Source organism: Archocentrus centrarchus, chromosome 16 (assembly GCF_007364275.1).
Source record: "Archocentrus centrarchus isolate MPI-CPG fArcCen1 chromosome 16, fArcCen1, whole genome shotgun sequence".
Taxonomy (NCBI): domain Eukaryota; kingdom Metazoa; phylum Chordata; class Actinopteri; order Cichliformes; family Cichlidae; genus Archocentrus; species Archocentrus centrarchus.
Genome location: NC_044361.1, coordinates 28,446,243 through 28,468,142, shown reverse-complemented (window position 1 = coordinate 28,468,142; position 21,900 = coordinate 28,446,243). Strand labels below are relative to the sequence as shown.

General features: G+C 41.2%; 2 protein-coding genes across 2 annotated transcripts in view; both read right to left on the bottom strand.

The window, feature by feature from the left end:
- The window catches only part of arhgef1 (Rho guanine nucleotide exchange factor (GEF) 1), a 43,387-nt gene extending 30,490 nt beyond the window's left edge, over positions 1-12,897 (bottom strand). Inside the window, exon 1 of the mRNA XM_030749331.1 lies at positions 12,811-12,897. The gene's annotated coding sequence lies outside the window, so the exon portion shown is untranslated. The remainder of the gene's footprint in view (positions 1-12,810) is intronic.
- Positions 12,898-17,644: 4,747 nt separating this feature from the next.
- Positions 17,645-21,900, bottom strand: part of erfl1 (Ets2 repressor factor like 1) — a 48,309-nt gene continuing 44,053 nt past the window's right edge. Inside the window, exons 6-7 of the mRNA XM_030750770.1 lie at positions 20,335-20,464; positions 17,645-18,748 (exon numbers count right to left, since the gene is read on the bottom strand). Of these exons, the coding sequence (XP_030606630.1) occupies positions 17,940-18,748; positions 20,335-20,464 (939 nt within the window). The 3' untranslated portion in view covers positions 17,645-17,939. The remainder of the gene's footprint in view (positions 18,749-20,334; positions 20,465-21,900) is intronic.

Genomic DNA, 21,900 nt, shown 5'->3' with positions numbered 1-21,900 from the left:
ATCCTGAATCTCTGAATATGCTTTTTGTCTACTTTCAGTAATTGTGCACTGACCGTGTTGAAGTTCAGACTGCGCACTAAACCACGAAGGGTGATAGTTAGGATATTACAGTTGTGTAGTTACACCTACATCTTAAGGTCAGCTTTGATGTGAACACAGTACTTTTCTCTCTCCTCAGCATGTGAAAACAGAAACAGCTTACTGGAGTCAAACTTTAGCCAAGCTTCCTCTAATACAATGAAGATCAATCTTAATGCAACAATAAACAAGCATACTTCTGTGATGAGGGTAACTTTGAGACCCAATTTTTTTTTTCTGTTGAATTATTGCAGTTAAAATTTTCATATATGCAACAAAGCATGGTGCTAGCTAGTGCCATCAATGATACCAAAGAGGAGAAACAAATTTTAAGCTTTCAACCACATAGGCAGTAATACAAATTTTAACCTATGTCAGACAGGCTGTGATAATAAAATTAAAAAAAAAAAAAAAAGATTTCATCTACAGTTTACTGAGGGATATTTCATTATGCTAACTTGCCCTTTCTTGTGTCCTCTCTCGTCACCCGACACAAAAATCCTTCCCTTTTTCAATAATGGAGGATCTTCTAATCCCTTAAAGGGACCTCAAGGACAGAGAAGACTTCTGCAGATCAGAGTGAGGAAACAAAACTGTGGAAGTCTTTTATCAAGTAGCATAACCCATAAATGCTGATGTAGGTGACACAAGACACTGCTTAAAGCTGATATGATGGAACCAAAGATTTCTCTGTTGGTAGCAGAGTTACCCATATACATCTCTCACATCTTTACAGGGAGGAGCTAAAAAGGGAGGAAGAGATGCAAGTGAGGAAAGTAAGGAAAGAATAATAAGTATAATAAAAAGAAATAAATGCAGGGTTCTAGCCAGCAGTTAATCACTTCATCAGCAAGGGAACTTGTTGATGGAGGAACAGAAATCCTGTACTGAAAACACTAAAATTAGATATTTACTTATTTACAATTACTAGGTGCACCTGGCCACAGAATCCATTGTATAAGCATAGGTCACTGCTCCCTTCTTATACTTGGTCACAATAGGCTTTGTCCTCTATATGCTATGAGGGCAGCATCCAAAAATACCCCAGCAGCTAATAGCTACTGCCTGATGTGTTTGTACGATGGTTTATCTGACTCACTTATCAGGCCACAACCTCATTAGCAGTGAGTGGGGGATTCCTAGCAGTCCTACAGCTCCTCCACTCTTCCAGCAGCTGCTCCCTGAGGTGCCTGAGAAAAGACTAGGAAAAAAGAACTGGGTAAGGTGGCAAATGGAGGGGGGGGGAGATACAGACAGGAAGTGGGTGTAATTTCCTCAGGAAGCTATCAGAACCATTTCCCGTATGACCTATCAGATGAGACGAAAAGAGAGAGAGAGAGAGAGAGAGAGAGAGAGAGAGAGAAAGGGAGTCTGAAAGAAGGAGATGAGAAAATGAGTGAGACATTTTGAGGGAAAATAAAGTTGGTGCCCACAAGTGTTTCCGCAAGAAACGTGATAGACAAAACTGAATCAAACAAACCTCCTGTGCCACTCGTCTCTAAGTTCACGTGGGAACCAGAAAAGGAAGTTAACGCAGAGCATAAACGAAACCCTGTGACAAACAAACGAGGAACAGAGCTCAAACGATGCCTGTCTGAACAGTGCCGAATGGCCTAAAACTACAGGGTGTTGTTCTTTAGTTGATTGCTTTTTAGATGATGTCAATAAGTTTGATCACAAAATAATCTTTTGCAATATTATATATTTTTAAAATAAAAGCTAAACGAGCTAAATGAAATGCATAGACATAAATACGGCCTGTAGCCTCAGATTCAACTGGTCGATTGTTTGGTCGATATGCTCTCATCCAAACAAACTCCCACTGCTCAGACAATCGCAGTCGCTACTTCAATAGCTTTTCATGACTGATTCATTGAGCACCAGCGGAAACACACTGCTAAAGGACACTCCCTCATTTTCACAACTGTGCACTCACCCAAACCTTATTAAGAACACTGGCTTGGTTCCATTTTCTGAAAATCTGCTTCAAGTTGGCTCCAAACTAACTGATGCCTCGACAAAGAAGTCACCACTGAGCCTGCATTTTGTTAAATCTGCTGAGCAAAAAGTTTGCACTTTTTTTTTTTTTGCAGTTTATATGTCATATGTTTATATGTTTATATAAGTGTATTTTTATATGTCATAGCGTTGCTACCAACAAAGGCCTGTCTTTCCTATTATTAGGCGCTTCAGGTCTTGTAGTTGACACTTAAGCCTAAACGTGACTGCAGTACAAACGCAGCTGCTCGCTTATCAAAATCAAAAATTGGCTCAGTATGTAAAAAAATCTAAAGAAAATAAGTTGCAAGTTATAACTTTGTTATGCATATTTATTTAGGCCAAAATGTATTTGTTCATTTAGTAAAAAAGAAAGCAGGTGAAAGTGAATGATATGTAAAATTGTATTTATAAATACACCCCCCCCAGCGAAACCGATCAGCTGGTTGAAGAGCAGGTATGACTTCAGTGAACCAGGACTAAACACACACACACACACACACACACACACAAAAAAAAGGCTATGCTGTGCATTACATGCATGCTGTTTTTTTGTAATCATCCACTGAAGTCTGAAACTTCTTGAATAACTAAAAAATAAATAAATAAATAATAATAATAAATAATACTGTGGCAACAAGCACCAGCTTATAATGACCTTACAGAAGCAAGAAAAAAATAAAAATTAAAGCCGCAAGCGGCGATGAGCGGGCCCTCGCACCCGGCGCGCGTCGACCCCTGGCGCGCTCCAGCCAAGCCGCGCGTCGACCCGTGGCACGCTCCAGCCGAACCGCGCTCGGAGGTTCTCGCAGACGAGAGAGTAGCTGGCTCACCCGGCTGCTGACGGCTCAGCAGGCTAGCCGTACTTCGCGTCGATCGTCTCCCGCTCCCACTAGGTGGCGTCGGTGAGTGCCCACTAATTAATATGTCACAATGCTCTATGTAATGCCTGCAGCCATCAATGAAACTGTAATGACCATAGGATGATGAGTATCAGTGTCCTACTGATTTCCTGTTGCCACTAGGTGGCGTTTTGAGTGTGAAACAAAGCTGATAGAGGGGTGTGTCCAGTCTCCCTTACCCTCCCATTAAGCCTGTGAAGTTTGAGGCAGATCGGACAATGTGTGTCAGAGATGTAACAATTTGGTGCACTGTGGTATATGAGTAAAATCCCACATTTAGAGGGTTGCTACGGCAACAGCGTTCAATATTCTACAAAACCATGAATATCTTTTGATGGGCTACTTGTGTAGATGATCTGGAGCCATTTTGGTGTGACTGGATGAAAAGCTGTAGTAGAAGATGATTCAAATAGCAGGCCTGAAAAATGTGAGAAATGCTGCAAAAATGACACCTTAATTAGAACATGTCAGGCTTCCTGTTGGATTTCGGCTATCGGTCCAAGAGACTTTTTTGTACGTCTTAGGATGTTACTTCAGCATGCACGATTTCAGGTACACAGACCAAGCACTGCCCTGGGGCTGATGTTTAGAACCTATCTGGGCCTGAAATGGAAAAAAAGTCCAAATTCAGAGGGTTGCTACGGCAACACCGTTCAATATTCTACAAAACCATGAATATCTTTTGATGGGCTACTTGTGTGGATGATCTGGAGCCATTTTGGTCTCACTGGGTCAAATGCCCTAGGAGGAGTTGAGGCAAAAAGGCCTGGAAAAGGCGAAAAATGCTGCAAAAATGACACTTTAAAGTGAACGTGGCTGACTTCCTGTTGTGTTTCGGCTATCGGTCCAAGAGACTTTTTTGTAGATGTTAGCATTTTACATCAGCAGGCACATTTTCAGGTACATAGAGAAAGCACAGCCCAGGGGCTGATGTTTAGAATCTCTGTGAATTTGAAATTGAAAAAAGTCCAAATTCAGAGGGTTGCCATGGCAACACCGTTCAATATTCTACAAAACCCTGAATAACTTTTGATGGGCTACTTGTGTAGATGATCTGGAGCCAATTTGGTGTCACTGGGTGAAATGCCCTAGGACAAGTTCGTTCAAATAGCAGGCGTGGAAATCGCAAAAATTGACACCTTCAATTGAAGAAGGCCGACTTCCTGTAGGGTTTGGGGTATGGGTCCAAGAGACTTTTTTGTACGTCTTAGTATGTTACATGAGCATGTACATTTTCATACATGTAGATAAAACGTAGCTCCGGGGCTACTCAAAAAACTTGCTATTTTAAGATATTCCGAGCTGCCACTAGGCGGCGCTCTAACGTTTATGGACTTTATGCATATGAGTGTGTTCAGGGCAGCATGCTTATCACACCACTGAAGTTTGAGCCAGATTGGGCAAGTTGGCTTTGAGTTACAGCCATTTTTGTGTTCATGGCGAATCATCGAACTTTGCCGTCCCATAAGGGTCACGCCCTTTTGCCAAAAACTCACAGTTTTGAAAACACAGTAAGTCCAACTTCTTAAGGCTTTCCAGGTGAAATTTGAGATGGTTCTGCTAAACCACCTTGGAGCTGGACCTCCAAGTGTAAAATATGACATTTCCTGTTCCCACTAGGTGGCGCTGCGACTGATATTAAATATTGTCATATGTATGTGTTCAGGGGGGCACCCTCATCCTACTGGAGAAGTTTGATGCACATTGGATCATGTAGGTATGAATGAGAGGCAATCAAAATTTCATGGCGAATGATCAAAGTTCAAAGGGGCATAAGGACCCCTCCCCCTTGGCAAAAACTCACCATTTTCGAGATTTAGATTCCCCTGGGGGTGTAGGTTAGACAAACCAAATATGAAGATGATAACGTCTAAAACCTCTGAGTTATTAGAAAAAGTGTGAGGGCTGCAAATCGCCAAATTTGCATAATTAATTCAAAATGGCGGACTTCCTGTTGGGTTTAGGGCATGGCTCCAAGAGGATTTTTTGTGCGCCTGGACATGATATACATGTGTATGAAGTTTCATTCATGTACGTGAAACACAGCGGTGGGGCTCCAGTTTAGGGGGCGCTAGCGAGCCATTTGGGCGCGCCCTTGCCCGAGCCCATTAAAATACTTAAATTTTCACCAGATGTGACGCATGTGCAAAGTTTCATGAGTTTTTGAATATGATAAAGCCCCCAAAAAGCCAATTCATTTGCCTGAATAATAATAAAAAAAATAATAATAATAATAAACGAAGCAATTACAATAGGGCCTTCGCACAGTTCGTGCTCGGGCCCTAACAAGGGTCTGCTGAGGAAGGACATGAAGGAGGAAGATGAGGAGAGGGAGTGTGGAGAAGAAATTAAAAAAGAAGGGAAACGCTTCAACAGGAAATGAAGAACAAGGTGGCAACGATGGAAAAACAGACCCAGACCCACACACACAAAGACATATACCCCTCCAAAAAAAACAAAAAAAAACAGGTAATGGAAACATAAATGTGAAACACTCTAGAAAGTGTAGCAAGCACATAAATATTGAGAAACACTTTTAAGAACATGGCCCTGCACCTGAAGACGTGCACAGCAGACATCTGCTCTTTAACAGCCATAAACAAGCACACACTAAAATTCTTCCAACCTTGACCAAATGGTTTAAGCTGCAGCTGACAGAGCTGACCTCAGCATAAACAAACCCAAAGGCAATACGACGTCCAAAGAGATATTGACACAAGTGAGGGAGAACATCATTAGGCTAAAAAACCACAATAAACCTATCAGAGAGATGGCAAAAAAACTAGGGAGTGGCCAAAGGCACAATCTGGTACAGTCTTAAACAGAAGGAATGCACCGGCCAGCTCAGCAACACCAGAAGGCCTGAAAAACCACAGAAGACTACTGAAGTGGAGGACCACTACTTTTTCAACATGTAGCCAACTCAAGCCTTGAGTTGAACCTGAAAGTCTGCACTTCAATTACATCAGGTCCGAACTTATGGACCTTATGGTACATAAGTTTGGACAGCCTAAATGCACACGCACAGAATGAATGAGGCAGCAGGGCTTGAGCAGGACACACGTGAGGTGTAAAATAACAGTTTTCTCAGCACGGTAAAAAGAGAAAGCTATTTGAATTCATATTACTCATAGGTATTACTCCTTAACCGATCAGGCTACAGACAATGTAAATTATTCCGCAAACACATTTTTGATAAAGGTGATATCTTCAGTGATAAGAAATTTCAAGATAAGAAGGCCTAATGTGACTGAATGTCTTCGTGTTTGTTGAGTGAGATAAGAGGGCAACAGAACAGCAGTCTGAGCATTACATGAGGGCAAAGTTATCCTTGAAATCTTGTCACTCTACTAACAATGCAGAAAAAAAAAAAACAACACAGGGAAGGGTTCACTGACATACTGAAGATAGTGTTGCACAGCAGAGTGCATGTACAGGGGAAGTCAGTGCATCAGTGCATGTGCAAAGAGGGAGTGGCTCATCACTGCTGAAGACGTAAAAATATGCCTTTTCTCCTCTTTGTCATTACCACAGCCTTTGTCCTCTACCATTCATTTTTCCTCTGTGACTTTCATCTCTCTAAGTATATATTACTTTCTTCTCCTTCTCCTCTACCGCTGGCATTAAATAAAGTGGCCCCTTTTACACTTGCTTCTAAAACAGCCGGTGCATTCATAGCCGGTAGACAAGGGTCAATTATGTAATTCAACAACCATTACGTAGTGGCTAAAATAAGATTATGGCCAACAGAGCGGGTGAAACACAGGCAAATGTTTTTTTTCTTTGCCTCACAGGATCCTACCTTAGTGTTGAACAGGGCTTGTTGCAACATAGCTGTTTTACTGCAATTTTATTGTATCTGGACAAAACCTGTGTAAAGAATCAATGACCTCCTTTTCATATGATTCTAGCTGAGCAGATTCAGAGGTTTTTAATGAAGCTGGAGAGCCCCCCCCCCCCCCCCCACCTCCCAAACAAACTCTCAGTGCAATACTCCCCTGTGTTTGTTATTTTAAAGAAGTTAACAAGGTATCCCATATAATGAGAGCTACAACCTCCCCCCATCTTTATGCACACATATTCATGAAGGCTTAACAGACATTCGATTCATTTTCTTGTTCCTCCTCAGAGCTAAAGCATACTTCACTTTCCTACTCTAACAAGCCTCCACCCCAAACCAAAAACACCCCCATCCTCTCTCTCTCTCTCTCTCTCTCTCTTTCCTTATCCCCATATAGAGGTCACTGGCTTCATGGAAACAGTTGATAGGCTGGGGAAAATCGACTGGCATGGATTGGCAGCTCACAGTGAACCTCCAGCTTGTCCTAACTGCTTCCATGTGTATGTGTGTGTGTGTGTGTCTGTCTGTGGAGCAGTAATTGCTAAAACCAAACACAGACATCTCTGATTAGCATTTTCGGACCAAAACAGCTCCCGACTAATTCACGAGTGTGTTATGTGTATTCGCATGTCCACTGTGGGTTCCTTTGCTGCTGATTTTAAGACAATACCAAACAAAGCTGAAATGCCAGGGAACAGGATGAATATTTCTGGAAGGAATTTAGCCTGCCCAGAATCAAAGCTGCTGAGGCTAACATTGCCAAAAATGCCTGTGTACTTGAACAAAGGCAAAGGCACACCTTGGTTCAGGATGCTGTAGCCCTCATGCCCATGGCTGGCAATGGAACATTCTTCCTCTAAGAACAGAGATATTAAAGTGTGAATTGATATGTCAGTATTATTGACAGTTATAATGGACTATTATCAATGTTTTATCTCAAATTTTAACTCTAATGTGAAACAACACCTTAAATGCTTGAAGCAAACACTGACTAGCAATACATTTGGGAGGTTTATAGCCAGTAGCATTCAAAGTAAAAGAATACAAATTGTAAACATTTCTTAAACTGTGATGCACATTTTGAAAAGGGTTCAAAAGCAGTGCAGCAGGACTACATATATCCACAGACTCTTCTTTCTAGATAAAATCTGGTGTCTACATTAGTCACAAGGCATTCAGTGTCAGATTTTGGTACTCATGCTGGGTTTTTTTTTTTTTTTTTTTCCTTTTTTTTTTTTTTTTTTTTTTTTTTTTGCCACAGATGCCAAAAATTCACTGGCTCTAGTTTCGCCAATATAAATATTTCCCCTTCTTTCACGTATGCACTGCAGCCCTGAACTTTTCTAAACATTACAGACCAGCCAGCTGTGAGAATGCAAATGTCCAATGCAGTCTGATCGGACATTAGATGGTCTTGACTCTCCTAGGTGCCTGGTATCAAGTGTGCGTTATGTCCAACTGTGCCCATGCAAAACTAGTGTTGCTAATTTTCTGGTGAATTCGCAGTGAGAAAGTGGCAGTGATGTGTGCCATCACCTGCATGCTCCATCCAGGCAGCGCCCTTGTTGAAACCAAATGGAGTATTTGCAGAACTGAGAACGCATACTGAAGCACACTATCTCATGTTATGCGCGTTATTAACTAGAGGCCGACTGATTTAGCAGCAGGCCGATATTACTGGGTGATATTAGATATTTGCCGATCTATTGGTATCGGGATTTATAAGGGCCTGTGAATGAAAAATTAAAAAGTAAAGAAGAGGCAGGAGAAACATCTTTCAACCATGTTATGAATGTTGATGTTGCATAGTTAGTCCACCAGTGGGCATGTTGCAACTTCCCTGTTGGCAACGCATATGTTTGGAATGCCACAACCAGCTGATCTCAGCAGAGAGAGGCACCGTATAAAAGAATAAATAAATAAATAGACATGACAAATGTGAAGGAAATCTGTTTATGTTTTGTGTGCATGAAAGAAAACACTGTCAGCTGCCATATCGGATTTTTAAAATCACCAAATATCGGTATCCTGTATCAATCTGGCTTGATTATTAGCATGCCATCAATATTTCATTTTTAAAATACTCCCAGTTATCATCAATAACAATATTTTACAACAGTCCTAATAATAGGAACAGTTAGTTGCAATGCTACTACTTTTATCAGTACCTATTTTTAAGGCTGATAGATAAAGCTCTAAAAATAGGCTCCATGTATTAGGGGAGATATCTGAATTATTTTTGGTATGTTACAGCAATTATGTTTCAGTGCACTTCACAAGGAATGCTTCAAGATCAGAGCTACATTTCTATGTATGACAACTATCCATCTATCCAACCTGAAAGAGGAATCCCTCTCTTCTTGTTTTTCCTGAAGTTTCTTATTTTTTTCCAGTTTCATTTTTTTTTTTTGTACACGTATAAAAGTGTAAGGCTAAATATGCACCAAACATCACCATTACAGTAAACTAACTGACAAATTAGACAAGCAGTGGTACGGCTTAACCAATACAGAAAGACAAATGTTGCTGTTATTCAAAATGACAATGGAAATGATGACTTATTGTGTATCACAGGATAAGCAACTGTTTGTAAAGCCCTGTATACTAACATACAGTCAACACACTGTCTCCACACACTTGACTGGGGGACCTTTCACCCCACCAAACCCCCACCATCTTTCACTCCTTGAGAGTAAACATGGAGTGGAGTCTGTTCTCGCTTTTTCCACCCTGACCCTCAAATGAAAGAGCTCATTCTCTGTTTCCTCACTCCCTCACTCGCACACTCTCTGTCACATCAGCCTTCCAGCCAGCCCGTCTGACTCACATTCAGGCCGAGAGATGTAACTTTCCATTTTCTACCTTTTTCGTGTGAGAGACACAGGCTCCTGGATGCCAGGCTGGATTTGTATAAGACCCTCCTACAATCAGTCGGAAAGCTCAAAGATTCACGCAGACTGCCTGCATTCATTTTGAAACCTGAAGGGGTCTTTCTGTTTTGGAAGGATGCCACTGCAACACACATACATATGTCGTACATACACTTTGAGTATATGTAAGGTGAGCAGAATATGACTGACAGCAGAGAAGACAGAAGTCAGCAGGTGAATGCAGAGAGACAAGACGCACAAGACGCACAGTACAGGGAAGCTGGGAAGGCATAATGACCCCTTATTAATGTATTACTCCATCCATGTATTACTCAATTAAAGGAGAACTCCAAGATGTAGGTGACATAGATGCCATAAATGCTCATAGAGATGCACTGCTCAGTCTCTATTACATTGTTTCTTATTTCCTGTCACATATACGCTATTACAAAGACGGATGCTCATATTAAACTGAGTGTAGATGCAAATAATTCAACACAGCCAAAAACTCAGGCTTCAGACTGCTCTGAACGTTTCCTTTCAATGACAGCGGATATCATGAATACAGTCAGACTGTAAGCACTGCAGCCCCACCCACCTACTGTTCAAATCATTTGTTTGCAAGGGACAGCCAATCAGAAGAGAGCTGGCTTTAGTGGATGTATTTAGAGGCTGCACCATGGCCCAATACAAGAAAAAATGAATTTATTCTGAACTGTGAATGATGCAAACCTACACTAGTAGAGTCCTGGAATAGAATGTGAAGCTGTAAAGGACCATGAAACACCTCTTTTTTTCCCTCTTCAATGAATACAACAAATCAGGTACATCACTACAGCCATGCAAAACACTATGCAAATAAGCTACAATATTATTTCTAAAAGCAAATCGCGCGCGTGCTCTTATTGCTGGATATAAGAGTGTGTGAGAGATCCATAAAAACAACTACAGAAGCTGTCACAGTGACACTTTATAGTGCTACGCCTCGATCAGAGGTGAGATAAGCTGTGGTTTTACGACAACGCATGTCACAGGCACGGAAGAGCATAAGCACTTTCCTGTGCACTACTTCACACACTGTACCCCACCTTACCTAATGAGCTCATTCAGGAGGAATCAGTAGATTTCACTCCTGACTTGCAAAGAGAAGAGCAGTGAGTCCACTCTGTCTCTCATTATCTGCTGCCTGTTCGTCAGCCTAACCGCAGCCAGAGAAGAATACCTGTGCTCTCTTTGAAGTCCGAGCCCGACTACAGTAAATTATCATCTTGCTAGCAATACAGCACCATGCCCTTAGGACAGCTGCTGGCTGTTCCACTGAGAGTACCATTACCTGTCATTCCAGTTGTTGGGTATCGTTCACATAGGCTAAACAACAATTGTAACAGCTCACTGTAGCAATGTCCCGAGTTTATCTTCCTACCCACTAAGAAAAAGGGGATGCGGCTGGGTTTATATAGGTCTAAAACAATAGAGAAGAGAGAGAGAGAGAGAGAGAGAGAGAGAGAGAGAGAGAGAGAGAGAGAGAGAGAGAGAGAGAGAGAGAGAGAGAGAGAGCGGGCAGTGCAGCAACTCAGATTAAATAGCCAACATTCCTTTAAAAGGAAGAGAAGGTAGCCTTTGGGCTCCAGACAAGCCTGCACTTGTAAAAAAGGGAGAGAAAGAGATGACAAGTGCAGTGCTCCTCTAGTCTAACAGAGCGTAACAGGAAGTGGCAGGGCCTGCTTCACATGGGGCCTCTGGGGTGCAGCGGCTGACTGGGAGCATGTCACAGTCTCTAAAACCGCTAGCTTCAACGCCCTTACGGCACAGACAGTAAAAAATAATGAGCAATAACTATAATCAAAATTCAGAGTAATTCTAAGCCCACTTTGACAGAGCTCATGATTCCTGACTAAAGAAAAGCCTGGAGGAGTCAAAGTCAGAAATGAGACAAACTGGCCTGATAACCTGTTAAAAAGCAACCGTTGTTCTTTGAGGACTAATTAATTAATAACAAAAAAAACCAAAAACTTGACAGCATACTGTAATGCACAGCCCACGCTGCCTGAGCATCCTGTCTTTACTGAGATAATGAAGCCGCACTAGATGTAAGTAATTCCAATTTCCTGTGAGCACAGGAAACTCTTGTCTGTTTTTGCACAGGCAATGTGCTCTGCTTCGCGAAGTAAAAATCCCCATCACTGGCAATCAATTATATGCAGACACTAATTATTGAACCCTGTCTGCACTGAGGCCCCCAGTCTATAGGTTGATCTGACCAGCAGTGGTATAGAAAAGGGAGGGAGAGAGAGAGAAAAAGAGAGAAAACTGGGAGGGACACGACAGAGGCCACCTTTCATGTTGTGGGGGGAAAAAAAAAATTGTTGGCAAATAAATGAGAGGAAAACAGAGGGATTGATCTGGCAGCGGTTTCCTAAGCCTCTGTAATGAGTCCTGAGAGCCTTTGTGATTGTGTGTTTCCTTACATCACAGGCTGAAAATAATAAAACCACTTATGAGGTAAAATACAAGCAGGCCCACACTGTATGGTTGTAACAACCAGACTACTCATATGAAACATGTCAGAAAGATGATCTTTCAAGGAAGATTAAAAAAAAAAACATAAAAATCCTCAAGGTCACCAGTTATAAACTTCCCAGTGACTACTGTCATAACATAACTCCCTTTGAAAATATTAAAGTGATTTGTAGTTTGAGCTAAACCCAAAGCGAGGAGAGTCCTATAAATTCTCGATGCTTTGCCAGAAAATACACACGGCCAAGTTTGCTACCTGAAGTTTTTTTTTTTGTCTCGCTCTCTTACTTACATGCCTTTGATACAAAACACAAGTTTACAAAATGAACCTGACTCTGTCCCAGTGTTACTGAAAATGGCCAAAACGCTCAACAAAATCGTCAGCAGCCGGACTTTAACCGCAAAGGACGAGATGCCGTGCAGCCAGCCGAGTACTGCATTCCTGTATGCGGACGCTACCGTCTGCTGCTCGGGCTTGTAGGGGGGATAAGCCGATACTGTCGGTAAAACAAATCTCCAAAACCACCCTGTGTAGCAGACAAAGTCGTAAAAGTCCAAAAGCTTTATAATGTTGGCCAGCATGTTGTCTAAATGATGTACTCACCCGTAAATACAGAGAAAACGACAGGCGAATCGTCTATTAGGTTTCCTGTTCGAAGTTGCCGTGTGTCAGTGGGTAGAAAAAAAAAACACTGTACACGGAAGTACACATTAAAAAAAAAGCACAGGGTGAATAGCCACGAGAAAAAAAAGTTACAATGGATTGCTTCAAAATGATCGAATACTCAGTAAACAAACGTGGCAACAATGTAACTTTTCTTATTTGTATTTTTTGCTTATGTGTGTTTTACGGCTTGAGTGTTATATAAAAATGTAACACTATCTCATCTAAACGAGTTGTTTCCGCACTGTGTTACACAGTAACCCGTCCCCATCGAGAGCCTACCCAGCGCAACACAAGTGTTTAACAGCACAAGATTTTTGTAGGAACACAGTTCATATTTCGTAAAAAAAAAAAAAAAAAAAAAAAAAAAAGAAATGGACGAATGGACTTATTGCCACTTAGGACTATCCGGGACGGGATACTTTGAAGTGTTATTTGCACTTTACAAAATGAAACCTCCTCTCAATGTCTACTGTTTTTATATTGTCTTGATGTTTCTCTTACGGATACTGTTGCAGCAAACACAAAACTGTTTTTCTTTCTAAAAGTTAAAACAAAACAAACAAAACAAAACAAGGGTGTCTCCGGAACGCCCAGCATCGTCCGTGTAAAGCATAAATTATTGATGATGGGATGGTGCCAATCCCGTATCTGCATATTAAAAATTACATTCACTACTGCGAGATCAAGAGATCACAGATGTCTGAGGAAATTATGTCTGTGAGAGTTTAAGGCAACCGATTTAACTGTTTTTACAGACTCGATCTCTCAACTCAAACTTTCTTCCCGGTTTTATCGCCGCTTCACTTCTTTTCCAGGCTTCTGGCGCCACACTGTGGACAAATATGGTAACGACCTGGACTAAGCCAATCAGCATTCAATGGCACTATGCTGAACGCTGTGATAGTGTATATATAGTAGACCCTTCAGCTTTCTATGGCTGTTGGCTTTTCTAAAGCAGAATATATTTTAAAGTGTAAAATTTACTGTGGAAAATAGTTTGTTGATATCTACCAGTCATATTATACTCCCCTTGTTATATTATACTCCCCCAGCAACTTGTACTGCAGGGACCTCAGAATCTAATTTTTGTTCCTGTCACGTTTCACATTAGAAGAATGACAATAAAGCTTTTTGAATCTTCGAATCTTGAATCTCATCATAATTAGTTCTGTAGTTGTAGATGTTTAAAATAGATTTTTTTTCAGTCAACACTGAGATTTTTTTCAAACCCACAGGCAAATAGGGTAAACGTGCCAGATATATCTGACACAAGTTTATTATAATGTTTAAATATACCAGTATATTGATCAATATGCACTGCTTTGCATAAACAGACAAAGTATGGCAAAATAAATGTGCATTTGGGAGATTTTCTCATCACTAGTCTGAAAGAAGACATGTTGCAGAAGTGAAAAATATCCCCAAAATGACCACTGAATCAATAATGCATCTTTTTGCCTGTAGTGTCTCAGCCTATAAAGTCTCCATGACCCTTTAATCTTTTTACAGTTTGACAGAGTTATGTGAAAATTAGTTTTCTATCTCCCTGGACTAAACTCTTAGCAAATCTGGTGGCAAATGATGTTGCTGTCCGAATTTTCTGACTATGTTGATAAATGTGTGCGTTTTACTTCAGCTGGAACAATGGCAGATCTAAAATAAGCATAAAACTCTAAGGCAGTTTGAATCTGTCAGTTTTGGTATTAAGAAATATCTGAGCACATGTGATGGGTCATGCAACACTGACAGTTCACAGAGGATCCAGGTGGAGTATTTGTTTTTCCACAGAGCTAGTTCTGCTTTTAAGAACCTGCCTACACTTCAATAGTATGGCAAACCTAGTGTCACGAAGCAGTCTTTACATAGCAGTGTTAAATAGTAGAATTTCGGGTTATCATTGTGGGATTAAAATGAAGTTGGGATCTGAAGTTCACTGAATCTGCAGGCTGGGCTGCATGTGTGGATCGTCTGTGGATTATCTGCTACAAACTTCTTCGTGCCTCCTGATATTAGTGGCTCCAAATTTAGAGCCAGTGGTTTTGTATTGCTGTGTGGCACCAATATGTTTTTGTTGGGAATGCATGGAATTGGTTCTTGATTAGGAAGTGGCACCACTTTGCTGGAAAAGCGTTAAATGATTTGCCAGTTAAAGAAGACTTTACTGCTTTCTATTGTACACCTTCCTACTTGACTCACCCTCTCTTTCTGCAACCCTACCGCTTATGTTGTGGGTTATGGTCATAAGTTTTGTTGTATTTAATTGTCACACAAATGTCATCATATTTAACTGTCAGTTTAAAATCACCATACTGCTACATGGTGCTTTAAAATGGTTGCTAAAGAAAGTTACTGATGTACTATCATAATTTTGTCTATATTTTCCTAATAGATACTTCCAGGTCCACGCTACCACTGACTGTCACAGGCACAGTGGCGTTTCTGAGTGAGGTGTGTTTTTGTTTTTCTTCCCATGTTGACCGAGCATATGTTTAAGTGGGAATAATTAGATTTCTATTTAAAGTGCCTCGAGGTGATATACGTTATTTTTGGGTTCTCTATCAATTCCTTATAAATAAAATTGAATAGATTTGTAGTGGGAAGTTTTTCAGATGGCAGACAAGCAAAAAAAAAATATATCTCAAATTGTCAGCACACTGTCAGCAGTCATATTATATAGCACAGTCCTATAAAACATCATAACAATCAACTTTTAAGCATTAAGTGTCTAAATGGTGATAACACCTGCTGCACGTGTCATCATAATGTCTTGTTTTTCTGTATCTTGTAAGCCTGTGAATTTAAAAGAAAAGCAGGAAAAGAGTTAAATACAAAAGGTTAAGAAGAGTTTTGGCTGATAAATTAAATTAAATATGGACAGAGTGTTTAATCCATATCAGTTTGCTGCGATATCATCTGACTTTTTACTTTTAGCGTACAAGATAACACAACGTGTTTTCATAGATGCCGGAAAAAATCACAAATCCTGATTTGTGTTAGTGTAGCTCTGTTCGCTCTCTCAACAACTGGAAATATCAGTAGCTAAATTTGAATTATGTATTACATCCTAAAATATCAATATAAATATATATAATAAGTGCTCATATATTTAAAAATTATTTCACATTGCACAAAAAAAAAAGAAGTTACTTTTCATAAACAACTGATTCACAGGCTAAACTGAATTCTGAAGAATGTGACAGAAATGTAATGCATGAAACTTAGTTTTTGAATCCCTTCAACAAATTGACAGTCAACAGTCCGCTATCCAGAATAATATTTATTGCTTTTGAAGATATTACTCTTTTTCTTCTTTTTGCACTTTCCATTTTTCCTCTTTACAGTAAAACAAAGAAAGATGACAGGCAAAAACCACTGCATTGTCATTTTTGGATGTGTACACACACATACACACACAAGGAAACAGTATTTACAGCTGTTAGTGTTCTTCCTGTGGAGGTGACTGGAGGCCTTTCCTGCAGCAACTCAACAAACATAGAGTTTTACATGAACTTTACAATAGAGCTTTCACAACTAATCGGTATACCGCCACTGTTTGACAAACCATAGGCATAAAGGCTATGAAACTGTACAACATGGTTCACTGTTCAGTCCGGGCTCATAAACTGGGCTGTATAAAGGATGTTGGTCATAAGATCTGGGGAGAGCAAAGGTACATAGTTTTTTTTGTAAGTATTTTTTTTTTTTTCCCACTGTTTAGTGTCCTCAAGCAAAACAAATTGCTCTGCTGCTGGCATGGACAAAAAGAATCGATTGAAAAATAATCAAAACAGATTTTGGGGGGAGGATTTAAAGAAGAAAATGCAAAGACCAATATTATTCACATTAGACTAATTACAGTACAGGTACATTGGGTGAATGCTAACTAGAAAAATAAGTCTACCGGCATGTTTTTGAACCCAAAGGGTTTGTACACTGGGCATCTGGCAAAAAAAAAAAAAAAAAAAAAATGACCAAAGGGCACAATTAACTGGGGTTGAGGAAATCAGAGACAAATCCCAGTGTGAAATCTGTCCTCAATGTAGAAAAAAAAAAATCTTCAGAGTGCAGCTCTTCTGCCATTAATAATTTAAATTTTGATACACCTAAGCTTATAATTTTCCAACATGTTTAAATACTGAATTAAATCACAACAATACAGCTAAATCTTATCATAGTGAATTATAATTAAATGTCATGTACACCATTATTAAAATATATACACAGAAATATTCATACAAATTTTAGATTGGTCCAGCTCCCTCTGCTCTCTTTTTCTTTCCTGTTAGAAAATGTGCACCAAGACAAAGTAAATACGCACAGACTGTCACAGTTAGCACTATCGAACAAATGATTTTTTTTTTAACCATTTAAATTAACCCACAATAAACAATATATCTATATATTTTTCAAAAAGTGCAAAATGAACTCAGGGCAGTAGTTTCACTCACAATTGCAGAGGAGTTCTTTGAAAGAGACGTTGAGTGAAAGGACCACTAGGTGGCAGTATTTGACCATGTCTTAAAAGCCAATGTAATTATTTATAGTCTAAATCTGTAGAATTACAGGACAAATCTGTAAAATTGGATCGATCTGAGCATCATTTGTTGTTCTGTTAGTTTAGGGATGTTGTTTGTTAATGTTTGTCAAGGCAGGCATTGCAGTGTTGTAATTTCCCACCTCGATGCCTTCTTTCGTAGCTCAGCTGCAGACAGCAAATTGTAGACTGCTGCTGGCAATGCATAAAGCAAGTCTACAAACCATTTGGTGTGAGAGATCAAAATAAAAAGGACAAGACAGCCGACACTCTAAAAACTGTACACCCTGTATATTCTAAGATGGATGAATCAGTAGTGTAATGGACTGCTGGCAAGTTCAAAACTTGCGCAGCAGACAGGAAAAGAGCAGGTTTAGAAGTAAGAGAAGTTAACTGCCTTTTTTTCCTGGAAAAGGGTTTGAAAAGATCTGATGATTTAAAGTGAAACAATTGTCTCAGTGAAACAAAAGGAGAGAAGAAGAGAGTTATCAGAGCATAGACTGGCAAGATGGTGGACACATCAGAAAATGTCTTAGCTGTGTATCAGTTTGAGAGTCTCTGTCTCCCTGTGTCTTTCATGCAGAGCCATTGAAGGCGAAAGCGATGGAGGCAGAGATGGGGGAGGAGGAGTAATGGGCATCAAGCTCTTGAGTGGATGTGGGGACACTGGTGGAGGAAGAGAGGAGATGGGAGGCAACACGCTCCCTTTCTTCCCATCTAACACAAGCTGTGATCGGTTCGCATGGCTGGATTCCTTCCCGATGCCAAATTCATGCTCATTTTCGTTCTCCGAGCTGCAGTCACTCAGATCTGTTATCTCCAGGTCTGAGTCTGACTCTGGGTCCTGCTTCACCCCTCCTCTTCTCTCTGTGGGGCTCTGCTGGTCTGTCCCAGTCCCGGCTCCCAAGGTGACCGCTCCCAGGCCCAAACTCAACCCCATACTCGGAGGATTGGGCTCCACCCTTTCTCCCAATGTCGCCCCGTTGCCAATGTCTGTCCGACCCATCGACAGGCCCTGGTAGGGTGGCAGGCAGAGTCTGGCTGGTTGACCACCTGCTGTGCCGTTTGTCCCGCCAGTTTGCCCCGCTGCTCCCCTCTCACCCCCACCTGCCTCCCCAGGCGGGAGCAGGGAGGAGAAGGGGTGAGGCAGCTGCGAAAGGCTGCTCTGCAAGGGGTTGGGGTAAAACTGGGAGGGGTAGAGGGAGCCAGGGGGCAGTTTGGGGCAGTTGTTGAGAGAGAAGGCCCCTGGGAGGTAGGGGTTGAAGCCCCAGGGGTAGTCAAAGGGTGGGCTGCGAGGGTACGGGCCCAGCAGGGACGGGGGTTTTGAATAGCATGGGGCACCTAGGACAGAGAAAATCCAGAGATGGAGGTTAGCTCTCAGAAGGGGCAAAGGTTTCCTGACATACAACATCCAAGAATGTTCACTAATTATAGTCAGCGGCATTAGCAATTCTAATCAGGAGCCACGGGGGCTAATTCTGGCACGGCTGCTTTCAACACAAAACCTGATGGTTCATTTATGCATGCCAGTACTGTGTTGTACACCCACTTCACTCTGCTGCAAACCAGATGTGAACACAAAGATTCTACACTGTAGTGAAAAACAATTAAGAGGAGTTCCCGTCCTCTAAATGGCTTATTACTTCTTTAACATAAAAAAAAAAAGAAATATGTAACATGAGTCTGCCTCGCTTTTGACGGCACATCATTACAGTGAAGACAGTCACACTGTTGAAAACTCTAGCTGAGGAATAATGTTGATATCTTGTCCCCGCGATGTTCTGACATGTCACTGTATCATTTTAAATTAAGCAAAAACACTTATCGTGCAGTAAATTGTGGCGCGCATTTGGATTCAGTTCCTTGTAAGCATCACTTGATAACAGAGAGAGAGGGGGCAAATTTGAGGTGATGCTGGAATTCAATTTTAATGAACAAACAAAAGCATTGCCTCTCAACCTACTCTACTTCCTTCCAAATGACAACCAACTCAAAGATTCTCTCTCTGCTGCACCCTCCACCTCTCTCTCTGCCTTTCTCACTCTCTTTTTCTCTTTCACTCTGTTATTTACTATGCAGGGCTAATTTGACAGTGGTGAAGTCTCTGCGTGCTGGGCCAGGAGTAGCTGGCAGACACATGAATATTGAATCAGTCAGGCAGGCCTCACTTGCTTATGAAAACACAGTAATGGGCGCCCACAGGCCACAAACTGAAGCCTGCACCCTCAATTAGGGCCTTCCTGCCTGGGAAGGGATTAGGACAGCGGGGACACATGGGAGGGAAAGGAGGGTGAGAAGGGAAGAAGGGAAGAAGGGGGGAATAGGACCTGAGGACAAACAGAATAGGGAGGAGGGAGAGGGCGCTGGTTCTGTGATGAGAATTGTATCCGTGTGTGAGGACATCTGTTTACCCACTACCTCTCGAGCTTTGCAGATCCGTATACATTCTTATGCACATATAGCATGCCGAAATTGAAAACAAAAGCATTTACGAATGTGTGCCATCAGTCAAGCAAACAACGACAATTCCACGCAGCGTTGGTTGATACTTGCTTGCAGAGATAGAGGAGGACAAACGTGAACAACTGCGCTGAAAAAGTGGATGATTTCTCCAGCCTTTGACTTGTGTCTCACTACAGCTGACATGCATAATTCACAAGCTAACCTGGCCTATCTCACCTGGAGCACAGTCTCTCTGCAGGCTGCTATGGGACAGCCATCTCTCTTATTTCCTTTAACAATAAATGCTCATGCCTCACTATATCCTCATTTCTCTCTCTGCACTCCTTTTCCCTTTTCTCTACCTTCTCCTCCTCCCTTTGTTTGTACACTGCCAATCACACACATTCTATATAAGCATATTTTATTTCATGGAACAGAGGAAGACCAGCACTTATTTGACTAACTTGGTCATTGTCTCTGCTCACCTGAACTTAGGAAAGGAAAGGAGTCCAGTCTCAGTTTGTCTCCTTCAGGTCCTGGTGCCGTGGTCCCCCGATCAAATAGGGATGTTCCCCTGCTGGTGTCAGGCAAACGAGGAAACAAGGACTGTATGGCCTGAGTGGCAGAAAGAGACCCAAAGCAGAGAGTGGAAAATGAGGTTAGAGATGAGTTTGTGCCATGAAATAATAATTTTTAAAAAAAGCTTGAATGCGGCACACATATTCCTACAAATCTGCCCTTATGGTGCTGCTGCACTCTGCGGGGTAAAGTCATATGTTGACAGCGGCACCCTGCAGAGTGTGATGCAAACAGTGACACAGTCACAGCAAGGACAGGATAAAAAGGAAAGCCATGGGACTTGGGGTAAAAACGGAGGCAGGAGGACGCACAGGCTCAGAGACTCAAAGACAGGAAAAGTACAGAGTCAAATGGAGACCAGCGATTAAGACTGTGGGCACTAAGGATAAATGAGAAGAAGAAAGAGGGATTGTGGGCCAGTTTGTATAAAGGGACACAGGACGAATGGGAGTGAGATGTGAGAGAATGACATCCATTTAGGAAGTAGGGCAGCTGTGTGTGTCAGTAAGTGTGTGTGTGTCAGCGAGTGCGTATATTTTTTCTCTGTTTAAAATTTGCAAAGGAGAGGTAAAATAAGTGGAACAGTTTAATCTTAGGAATCAAGGGGTCACAGGGGGATTTTTTTCCCCTAGCGTGATTGTGGATCAATAGTATCTGTCACCCTGCAGCCCCAAGTTTGAAAGGAGCGACTGTACTCCCAAGCTGTGAGATCTGCGTTGCTTAACAAACCGCATTAATGACCCGCCATTGATCTGATCTGACGCGACCCCTTTGCTTTCTATTTCTTTCATTTTCAATCGATGACAGATGGATACGCCATAGGAGACAGGGATGAGAGAAAGAGGGGATAACGTCTTCTTTTGTTTTAAGGGCAAGTTAAAACCGTCCCCCCTCCACGGTCTCCTTCAGAGCTCACGTCTCCTTATCCCCATCTTAAGGACGGCACAGACAATTGATGAATGATTCTGTTACTGTACTTTCAAGTTACTCGTACTTTCTAGGACATTAGTCATCTAAAATAAAATTATCTGCACACCAGCACTTATGCCCAAGTAAAAGAAAAAGAAGCCTTCTTCATCAATTTCTGCAGCCACATCTATAATTTAGTGTAGAATTTGAAACACTGAAATTGATTTTTTTTCCATTTAAAAAAAAAAGAAGAAAATCTCTAAATATCTTATAAACACAAATAAGTCATAACATTATTAGTTTTTTTTAACCAAATTAGAACATTTTTTGTTCATGCCTCCATCTTTTTGTGTTCTGATACATTTTATCTCTGTAAAAATTTTACAATCTCTCAGGGAAAATAATAACTGCAGTCTATTATGACCCCCATTAGAGACAGTGAATAAAAGATAGCTATGATGAATACCACCTTTCTTTGGCAAGAAGGGAATGTACAGCAGGCGCCTGAGAAATATAACAGCCAAATCGCTGGAGTTAAATGGATTTCAGTTACCTGAATTAAA